Consider the following 9,474-nt stretch of genomic DNA (forward strand, 5'->3'; position numbering starts at 1 on the left):
GCGCCTGCGGGGCTGGGTCCCTGGGTCCTCAGAGGGGAGGCGTGGGAGCCAGAGCTGCGGAGAAGAGAAGCCAGATGAGTCTGGGACAGACGGCCCCCACAACGCCGACACTGAGCGTTGGCCGACTGCAACCCTCGGTGGTCAGCCTGCGGAACCGTGAACAGCAGTCTCTTCGTTTGGACGTGGAGATATTTCAAGCTCCGAGAGGAGGAGCCAAAGCTGGCCCTTGGCCACTAGCCCCACGGCCTCGATTCCCTTCCCGGGAGCTGCCTTCAAGCTCTTCCGGGGTCTATGCGTCCAAGTCTTGTGTCCCCCGCCGGGCCCACCTCTGCGGCCTCGCGCCGCCCGTCTCCGCTCGGCCAGCAACCTCGGGCCAAGGCCCCGTTGCCCAGACCCCCTCGCCCCGGCCAGGCCCTCCTCCGAGCGGTTTCCCGGCCGCCGCCACAGACGGCCAGCCGGCCTCACCGGCCAAAGCCGTCCGGCGCCCCACTTCCGCCCTTGCAGCCCACAGGCGCTTCCGCCCGAGCACCGCCGCCGGCGGAAGTGTCTGGCGCGGGGGCTGCCGGGAAGGCTCCGCCCCCTCCTCGGCCGACCGGCGCCTGTCCCGTCAGGCGCCGCGCGGGTTTAGCGCCGGGTCGGTGGGTCAGGCGCAAGGCGGTTCCCCTGCTCTGCGGCTCGGCGGTCCGGCCGGACGGTCGCAGGTACATCGAGGCGGGTGGGTGGAGCTGGGCCCAGGCTCGGCGACCGGTCCGCAGTCTGTCCGCGCCGCCCGCCCGCCTCACGACTGCTCTGGGCAGTCACCAGCCCTCAGACGCCCCGCCTCTGAGAGGCGTTCGCGGCGGGCCGCGAGCGAAGGGGGCGTTGGTTAAGGAGACCCGAGGGGAGCAAAGCCTGAAGGGAGCCCGGGCGGGGGAGCAGCGAGAAGCGGGGCGGGGCAGGCTGCCCTCTGCCTGCGAACAGAGCGCCCTGGCCGGGCCGGAGAGGGCGTGTGGGCACCTGGAGCGCCGGGGCGATTCTGTAGCAGTTGCGGAGGCGAAGGCGGGCGGAGGGGAAGGGAGGGGAGGCAGAGCCAGGAGGGCCCTGGGCTCCAGCTGTGAGCGGCCGTGCGGGCAGCGGGACCCTCTGTCCACGGTGCGGGCCGTCTCGTCCGTGACCGATCTCGGGTGCCCAGGGCAGGATGTACACGCTGCTGTCGGGCCTATACAAGTACATGTTCCAGAAGGACGAGTACTGCGTCCTGATCCTGGGTCTGGACAACGCCGGGAAGACGGTGAGTGTGGCTCCGTGTCAGCGCCATCCCCCACCCCCACAGTCCTTTCGGTGTTTTTTTTAGCTGCGTGTTCTCCACCCCGGCAGGCTCTGAACCCTGCTTAAGGTCATAAGATAGTTACCACCAGCCGCTTTAAAAGGCAAACGTTGTTCTCTTTTGCCTTGTTGTAAAGGAATAAGCCCCAGGAGGGGTGTTTGAAAACTATTGCAGTTCTATCTCACGCCTCTTTCTCTCTGCCCTTAGACCTTCTTGGAGCAGTCAAAGACCCGATTCAACAAGAACTACAAGGGGATGAGTCTGTCCAAAATCACTACCACCGTGGGCCTAAACAGTAAGGGTCCTTTGGGCATGTGGGTTGGGGGCAGAACGCTGAGGATGCTGCAGTGTGCAAAGGCCACAGGTGAGGCCTCTGTTCCGGCTACCGTTGGTTCCAGCATCGTGCAGCGCAGGTTCAGCCTGCTTCTCCCAGGAGAGCTGGGAGCTGGTGGGTCAGGGATCAAAACTGCAGCCTCACCTGTCTCTTCTCTGCAGTCGGCACTGTGGACGTGGGAAAGGCCCGCCTGATGTTCTGGGACTTGGGGGGGCAGGAGGAGCTGCAGTCTCTGTGGGACAAGGTAAGATGGGTGGGTGCCACGTTGGCTCCCTGGCACCACCTCTATCTGGGTGGTACCTTAGTCTTGTCCTTCCTTTTCTCAGAGGTGAAGTTGCTCATTCGTGTTCGACTCTTTGAGACCCCATGGACTGTAGCCTACCAGGCTCCTCCCTCCATGGGATTCTCCAGGCAAGAGTACTGGAGTGGGTTGCCATTGCCTTCTCCAGGGGATCTTCCCAACCCAGGGATCGAACCCGGGTCTCCCGCATTCCAGGTGGATGCTTTAACCTCTAAGCCACCAGGGAAGCCTAGGATTCTTCTTTCCTTACTCTTGGCAGCTTCTGTGACCCGTTTGGTTCCTGAGGCTCACCCCCATCCCAGTTCCTCAGTCACACCCCCAAGAGCAGGGACACACTGGTTCCTTTAGGTTTAGAGATTTTGTTGCTAATCAGCGCAAGATGAGACAAAGGATGCCTGAGGAGCAGGGAAGACACAATGCTTCTTTGGCTCTCAGTTTCAGCCTCAGGGCCTGAGTCTCCCCCATGGGGTCCCTCCTACTGAGGGGAGGATGTCCTCTAAGGCTCACAGTAGCTGTGTCTTCTTTTGACCTTTTGAAGCATTTCTGAGACCTCAGAATCGTAATTAGTCTTCCACTCAGCCTCTGCCAGGCACAGGGTCCAGCAGAGAGCAGGGGTGGAATGAGCCTCTTCCCCTCTCCCACCCAGTGGATGCCGAAGGCACAGACAGGCTCACCCAGCTCTAGGGGCACAGATCACCCCAGTACTTGCTGATGTCTAATGCCCTAGTCTTGGTTTCTGGCTTAACCGCAGCAGGAGATCCTTGGTCATTTTCCCCTCCTCCCCAAAGTGTCCTCCCTGTCCTGATCTCCAGCCAAGAAGACCCTGTCCATTCCATGGCCAGAAGGTCATTGACAGGCTCTCTGTGACCATTTAAGTTGGACCAAGCCAGGGGCTGTTTGTTCAAACCTCAGATCCACACGGGGATCTGACGTTCTTTACAGGCCAGGGTCTCAGAGTAGCAGGGGCAGTGTGTGTCAGAGTTTAGCAGCTGGCAAGTGTTGTGGGGGATGAAGATCTGGTCAGGGGCAGGGTCATCTTGGGCGCTGCCCCAAGTCAGGCCAAGCTGGCTGGGATCCCATCCCCTTGGCAGGTCACCATGGCGGGCAGCTATGACATGCTCGGGTAGCTCTGGTGGGTCAGAGTGGGTCCTGCAGGAGCTGACAAGGGGCCCTGTGCTGGACGCACTGCCCACCATGGCAGCCAGGACATAGCCAGTGAAGGTGCTCTGCTGCCCTTGCGCCTCTGGCTGGGGTCTGGCTCCTCCTGAGGGCAAGCCAGCTTGGTGGTTGGTGGTCACCCCCAGCTTCCACTTCTGGTCATGCCATGGCCTTGCCACTGCCTCCTCACGAGGACTGAGCCTGCCATCTCGGCAGGATGGGCCCTGGGTTTCTCACATGCTCCCTGACTCTTGAGACGGAGTGGGTGCCCTACCTCCTGCTGATGGCATCAGATGCCCCTGCCAGGCCAGGGCTTTGCTGGCCTCTGGTGACTGGGTTGCACAGGGGTGCCATGTCCCCAGCCGTGTGAGTCACCAGGAGGGGTGTAAAGTGGGCCTCCTGCTCTCCCCTTGTTCTGAGACTGTGTCCCGGGGCCTGTCCTTGCCCCCTTGTAGTCCGACAGCATCTGGTGGACCTTCACTCCCACCTTTACGGCCTTACCTCCACCCAGCACCTCTGCTTGTGCCGTGAGCTGGTACCTATAGGTCTGTGCACGTGCCAGCTGCAGACCATGTCTGTGGACCCAGTGGACCCTCTGGCACCCTGCCACAGGGAGGACTTGTGGCCTCTGTCTCTCCAGGCCACACCTGAGAGCCTCCAGAGTGTGGGCATTGGTGACAACTGTGCTCAGGATCTGGGTCTAGTGGGCACCATAGGTTCACAGCTACCGCTGCTTCCTGGTCATCCCCCGCTGGTGGACCCAGCCCTCATCTGCCAGGGCCCAGTCACACACCGGTTGAAGTTCTCTGCCACCACAGGGGTCCGGGGCCCAAGTAGTGATTCCCTTACTGACTTGCTGCAAACCCCACAGTGGCCCTGTCTGCCTGGGAAGCCTGCACTGTTGGGCTGCAGCTCCTGGGTCCCGTATCACCCAAGCAGGCCAGCCAGAGAGGCCTCAGGTTTGGGTTCATGGTTGGTCTGTGGACCAGGAGGCCACCCATGTTGAGGGATGTGCGGGTGTTCCCAGTTCCTTAGTTCTTGCTGGGCAGGAGCTGGGGTGGAGACAAGGGGCAAGGATGTAGTCACCTGCTCGTGCGACGTGGGTGTTTCTGTCCTTTTAACATCAGGACAGAAGGTGGATTCACCAGGCCTTGCTTCATGTGTCTGTTTCCCCAGGGATGCTGCTCTTCACTCCCCATAGCCCTCCCTGTACCCTGGGCTCTGGTGCTTGTGTGTGTGTAGGGGGGCTCTCTTGTGTGGCTGCTACTGCAGGAACCCAGGGCTAGCTGGCCTGCTGATGCCAGCCTGCTGTGAAGTCACTTCAGTCGTGTCCTACTCTGTGCAACCCCAGAGACAAGGCTCCCCCGTTCTGGGATTCTCCAGGCAAGCACACTGGAGTGGGTTGCCATTTCCTTCTCCAATGCATGAAAGTGAAAAGTGAAAGTGAAGTTGCTCAGTCGTGTCTGACTTCTAGCGACCCCATGGACTGCAGCCTACCAGGCTCCTCCGCCCATGGGATTTTCCAGGCAAGAGTACTGGAGTGGGTTGCCATTGCTTTCCTACAGAGCTCCAAACTCCCTGGGATGGCTCTGTCATTGGCCGTGTTGTCCCATGTGGGGGTCAGAGCTGCCTTGAATGTGTAGGAGGCCTTCCCTGGCTCCCTATTGGTATACCTACTGCCTTGCTGTCTGCACTGGGTCCCCCTACCCAGGTGTACAGAGACCCGGAGCCCCATCCTATGTCCTCTGGCCACTCTCCTCAGGCCAGGGGGTGTGGGTGGGTCTCAGCAGTGGATCCTGAAGTGGGGTTCAGAGCACAGCACCTGGGAAGTGGCTGAGGAAGGTGGCCACCGTGTCCCAGCAGGTTTGGGGTGTATCTGCACTCTGCCCCACCTCCAGGAAGCACCCTAGCAGGGTCTCCAAGCTAGGGGCTGCCCTGAGGTGGCTGAGTGCCCGAGGCTCAGCACGTGGTTTTCCTCCTGCCCAGTACTATGCAGAGTGTCATGGCGTCATCTATGTCATCGACTCCACAGACGAGGAGCGGCTGTCTGAGTCCAAACAGGCGTTTGGTGGGTACAGCCAGCTAGGCTGGGGATGCGGGGAGTAGAGTGGGAGGGTTCTGTCTGCAGAGTCCCCATTCCAGAGCTGGGCTGGGGGTTGGTTGGGCCACGCTGGGACAGGAGGGCGCCAGCCAAGTGCATCCATGTGGGGTCGGCAGGGATGTGGGGACCTGTGTGGAGGCGGATGAAGGGCGCTCACTGCCGCCTCTCTGCCCGCCCCAGAGAAGATGGTCACAAGCGAGGCGCTGGACGGTGTCCCCATCCTGGTGCTGGCCAATAAGCAGGATGTTGAGGTGAGCCCCTAGGCCAAGTGGGCTCCTGCTCCCGCCAGATGGGGACCTCTCCCAGGGGAGGGCCACTGCCTTCCTCAGTTACCCTGAATGTGGCTGCCCCAGGCGAACAGAGCACCCCCACCCCCTGGTTACTTCCTGCTGTGCTGGCACCTCTGCACCAGAGGTAGCAGTCCCCCATTCCTCTGCAGCCGGGGCCTCCTGCTGGGCAGACCCAGGTGAAGGTCTGGAAAGAGTGCAGAAGCACCTCAGGGTGGGAGTCAGTGCTGACACCAACCTGTCTGCTGCCCTTGAGCACAGTAGCTGTGCTGGCCCCACTCCATGAACCACTGGTGAGAGGTGGCATCATGGCAGCCATTCACATGGAGGGGGCCCTGAACAGACGGGTGGCATGTTCCTGTAGCATCTGGGTCGTGCTGCCAGGGTGTGTCTCCGTGAGGCTGCTAACCAGGCAGGTACCCTCCTAGACAGTAGCCAGGAGGCACCTCCTGGAAGGTGCCATGAAGCTTCCCACCTGCCCTCTACCCCCACAGCTCTGGAACTGCTCTGGGGGTAGAGGGTGGGCAGGGTGGCAGGCCTACCCCTTATGGCCTCACCTCCCCCAGACTTGCCTCTCCATCCCTGACATCAAGACTGCGTTCAGTGACTGTGCCTCCAAGATCGGCAGGCGGGACTGCCTGACCCAGGCCTGCTCGGCCCTCACAGGGTGAGTGGGGTTCACCCTGGGCACCGGGGGTCACAGTCAGCCCTGCCTCATGCCCATTGTCTCCACAGCAAGGGGGTGCGCGAGGGCATCGAGTGGATGGTGAAGTGCGTCGTGCGGAATGTGCACCGGCCGCCACGGCAACGGGACATCACGTAGGCACACCTGCCTGTGTGCCCACCTCTTGTCCTGAAGAGTTCCTGCCTGCTCCACACCACCAATCCTGGGGGCTGGGTCGGCTTTGCCTTTTGGTTGTCCCATTTGCTTTGTTTCTTCTCTAAGACAAATTTTTCTGTGTCCAGAAAAGCGGAGGCTTCTGCTAGGGGTGCTGGGGCCTTAGGGATGCCAGCTTACCGCCAGCAGAACTTATGGCCATAGCAGGCCTAGACCTGCCCGAGTCCCAGTCTGGGGCCCCTGCTGGCCACCTCTCCTTTTGGAGCTGCTGCCCCAGCAGGCCTGCCGGTTTGGCCCTGCATGGGGCCTTGATGGGGAGCTGCTTGGAAATAGGTGTTTCAGAGCTGTGGGGCCCTCCATAGTGCTCAAGGCTGCTCTGTGCGTCATGCCCATGGAGGCAGCTGTGACTGTCCTTGGCCTCTGTCCCCTCTGATCTTGGACTCAGGTTGGGGGGTTGGTGTCACCTGAAGGAGACCTGGGCTTGTTGCTGTCCCTGTCCTGATACAGCTTCAGGAGGAGGCAGGGAGACCTGCCTGGGAGGTTGTGAGCCCCACCCACTGACCCAGCCACCTTGTTTTGATCTCCAGGGAAAATGGGAAAGCTAGGTGGTTGTGCTGGGAGTGGGCATCTGTTACCCCCCACCCTCAGCCTGCCTGCCACCCACCCAGAATAACCTAGAGATGAGCTTGGGGTGTGAGGAAGGCCAGCAGGATCCCAAGGAGCCCAGGCTAGTAGTGTGCTGGGCCTGTGCTAGCTGGGGGTGAAGGCCGGGGTTGCTCTCAGGTCTGGGCCCTTTCCAGTCCTGTGTCCAGGAGCAGAGGCCCTCCAGGCAAGGCTGGTCCTCAGGACCCTCCCACATGGCCCTTGTGGAAGCCGGTGACACCCCATGAGCCTAGCCATGGGCAAAATAAAGAGTCGGAGTGGCTCCCATCCATCATTCTCCAGAGGCCTGGTGGCTTTGTCTGAGGGTCAGGTTCCCCAGGCAGCTGGGGAGGAGATGCTGGGAAAAGGATGAGTCAGGGCTGGGGGTGGGCGCCAGCTGCAGGTGAGGTGACTCATTGAGGGGGTGCTTTGATCCTGCCTCTCCCTGGGCCCTTCCTGGAGGTCAGGCAGGAGCCTCCAGGGCTGGTGGGGGCTGCCAGGACTGGGAGTCCTAGGTTGATGAGTCAAGGCCTCATCTGAACCTGCCCCAGAACGGAAAAGCATCGTTTCCCAGAAAACGAGTGGGACACACTATCCTACCCAGAGGTCTTGGCTAGTCCCTTGCTGGGAAATTCCCTGCCACTTTGAGGAGGGTGGAGCCTCAAAGAGGGGCAGCTTGAAGGTGGCACTTCAGGGCACAGACTGGCACTGACCACTCTGACTTGCCTATTCCACAATGGAGCCCTTGAATTCAGTGACTTGACCTCCCTCCCGCCACACTTCCCTAACCGCTCAGCGAAACTTTGAGAGCGGGGTGTAACCCGCTGTCCTCTCCCATGACCTACCACCTGAGAGGTCCCTCCCAGTAGGAGGGAAGGCAGCAGACAGGGCACTGATGCTAGGCAGCACGCCCAGGTGTGTCCCTCCCTGGGGTGCAGAGCACGCACTGGCAGACTGGACACTCGTTTACCAATCTGCTTTATGAAAAATAACCTTAGCGCCGAAGGGGCCGGTTCCGAGGCCTCCTTTGGTGCAGCATGAGGAGCTCGGACTGGAGTGAATAAATACCAGGAAGGGTGCTCACTGCGCCGGAAGGAAGTGTTCGCGGATGCTGCGCTCCAGCCCAGGCAGTCTGGCCGCGCGCAGTGCCTGCAGCAGCCGTACCCCCAGCGCCCCAGGCCGCGCTTCGCGGAGCTCCATGAGCTGCTGCCACAGCCTCCGCTGCAGCGCCGCGCGGCCCTCCCTCAGCGGCGGCGGCGGTCTCTGCGTCCCGGGATCCACGAGCGCCTGCTGCAGCCGCTGCAGTCTCTTGAGGGAGATGTCCTGGAAAGCCACGAAGTCGACCACGGCGTGCTCACACTCCTCAGTCCCTGCGGGAAGGCGGTGTGAGGGGGTGCCCAGTCAGGTGCCAGCGCCCCAGGAGGACAGGACAGTGGAGGGGGTCTCTGCACGCTCATGAAGGCCAAGGCGAGAGCCGTGCCGGAGGGTCTGGGGCGGCCGCGGTAAACGACGAGCAAGGAGTGCGGCTCGTGGGCTGACGCTGAGAATGGGATGCGACGCGAAGGAGGCTCGCTACTCTCGCTGCCGTGCCCTCCCGCGAACCGTTAAGCCCTCGAAGCCTGTTTCCCAATGCCGGCGGGAAATGGCATCACCCACCAGTGCTGAAACCCTCAGCCAAATAGTCTCCTGGTCCGCCTCCACCGCACTTCCGGAAGCCTTTCCCAGGAACCAGCTAATAAGCCCTGAGCACCCCCACCCCACCCCCTGCTCACCCGGCGCCCCTGGCTCCAGCAGGCCGAGCTGGAAGCTCGTGCAGTTGGTGCACAGGGCGTCGTGGAACGCGGAGCCAGGCACATTGACGGCCAGGCCCAGGGCCGTGCAGTTGCGGTGTGGCTGGCACCGCTCCGAGCTCGAGCTGCTGGTGGAGAAGGTGCCCGGGGGGCACGGCTGGCACTGCGTGTTCTGGCTGGGGGTACCTAGGGATGAGACGGGGAGGCCGCGGTCAGGAGAGTCGAGGGGTCCCTATTCGGCGGGGGGTCCTCCTCGCCCCTCCCCTCACCCACCGGGAGCGGCCACGCCGGCGCCGGGCGGGCAGGACGCGTGCTCTAGGCAGAAGCCGGCGTGCTCGAAGAAACCGGACCGACAGCGGCAGGCGCGGTTGTGGGTGGCCCCGCACGGCCGCGCCTCCTCCTCACGCTCCCCGCAGATGACGTTGCAGTAGCGGCAGCGCTCCAGGTAGTTCCAAAATTGTGTGTAGTGGCGCGGCGGGCAGGCACCGCACGTCGTGGGGCTGTCCCGGCCGCAAGGCCGCTGCACAAAGGTGCCCGGGGGGCACTGGTCACACACCAGCCACTCCCCCGTCTCTGCGTCCCTCCACGGGTAGGTGGGCACGCTTGCTGCCGCCCCGCGCGCCGCGAGCGCAAGCAGCAGGGCAGTCACCGGCCACGGCGGAGCTCTCATGGTCTCTATGGAGCTGCAGCGGCCTCTGGCCGCGTCCTATAAGGGTC

At 62.3% G+C, this 9,474-nt stretch overlaps 2 protein-coding genes across 8 annotated transcripts; one reads left to right on the plus strand and one right to left on the minus strand.

The window, feature by feature from the left end:
* Positions 1 to 609: 609 nt before the first annotated feature.
* On the plus strand, positions 610 to 7,264 carry ARFRP1 (ADP ribosylation factor related protein 1). 7 transcript variants are annotated; one of them, XM_012188066.5, is made up of 8 exons: positions 610 to 701; positions 1,172 to 1,270; positions 1,514 to 1,601; positions 1,802 to 1,884; positions 5,086 to 5,167; positions 5,381 to 5,451; positions 6,054 to 6,154; positions 6,223 to 7,264. In XM_012188066.5, exons 2-8 carry the CDS (start codon positions 1,178 to 1,180, stop codon positions 6,308 to 6,310), a joined length of 606 nt encoding a protein of 201 aa, XP_012043456.1. In that variant the 5' UTR covers positions 610 to 701; positions 1,172 to 1,177; the 3' UTR covers positions 6,311 to 7,264. The 7 variants fall into 7 exon arrangements, 6 of the variants coding, with proteins under 6 accessions (XP_012043456.1, XP_012043459.2, XP_042085528.1 ...); XM_012188069.5 differs by having other exon boundaries at positions 1,177 to 1,270; XR_006055577.2 differs by lacking the exon at positions 5,381 to 5,451 and having other exon boundaries at positions 6,223 to 6,245.
* Positions 7,265 to 7,928: 664 nt separating this feature from the next.
* TNFRSF6B (TNF receptor superfamily member 6b) lies at positions 7,929 to 9,436 on the minus strand. Its single transcript, XM_027976938.2, has 3 exons — positions 9,031 to 9,436; positions 8,740 to 8,943; positions 7,929 to 8,337 (listed from the first exon to the last, which is right to left on the minus strand). Exons 1-3 carry the CDS (start codon positions 9,425 to 9,427, stop codon positions 8,048 to 8,050), a joined length of 891 nt encoding a protein of 296 aa, XP_027832739.1. The 5' UTR covers positions 9,428 to 9,436; the 3' UTR covers positions 7,929 to 8,047.
* Between the last annotated feature and the right edge of the window lie 38 nt (positions 9,437 to 9,474).

Source organism: Ovis aries, chromosome 13, assembly GCF_016772045.2.
Source record: "Ovis aries strain OAR_USU_Benz2616 breed Rambouillet chromosome 13, ARS-UI_Ramb_v3.0, whole genome shotgun sequence".
NCBI classification, from domain to species: Eukaryota; Metazoa; Chordata; class Mammalia; order Artiodactyla; family Bovidae; genus Ovis; species Ovis aries.

What these genes read in the sequence shown, in the direction of transcription:
- ARFRP1 (XM_012188066.5), top strand. Translation starts at nt 1,178, where the DNA reads ATGTACACGCTGCTGTCGGGCCTATACAAGTACATGTTCCAGAAGGAC. An exon ending in TACCACCGTGGGCCTAAACA is followed by an intron (nt 1,602 to 1,801) that starts GTAAGGGTCCTT and finishes TCTTCTCTGCAG; the next exon opens with TCGGCACTGTGGACGTGGGA. An exon ending in TGCAGTCTCTGTGGGACAAG is followed by an intron (nt 1,885 to 5,085) that starts GTAAGATGGGTG and finishes CCTCCTGCCCAG; the next exon opens with TACTATGCAGAGTGTCATGG.
- TNFRSF6B (XM_027976938.2), bottom strand. Translation starts at nt 9,427, where the DNA reads ATGAGAGCTCCGCCGTGGCCGGTGACTGCCCTGCTGCTTGCGCTCGCG. An exon ending in CGCCGGCGTGGCCGCTCCCG is followed by an intron (nt 8,944 to 9,030) that starts GTGGGTGAGGGG and finishes TCTCATCCCTAG; the next exon opens with GTACCCCCAGCCAGAACACG. An exon ending in GCTGGAGCCAGGGGCGCCGG is followed by an intron (nt 8,338 to 8,739) that starts GTGAGCAGGGGG and finishes GCCTTCCCGCAG; the next exon opens with GGACTGAGGAGTGTGAGCAC.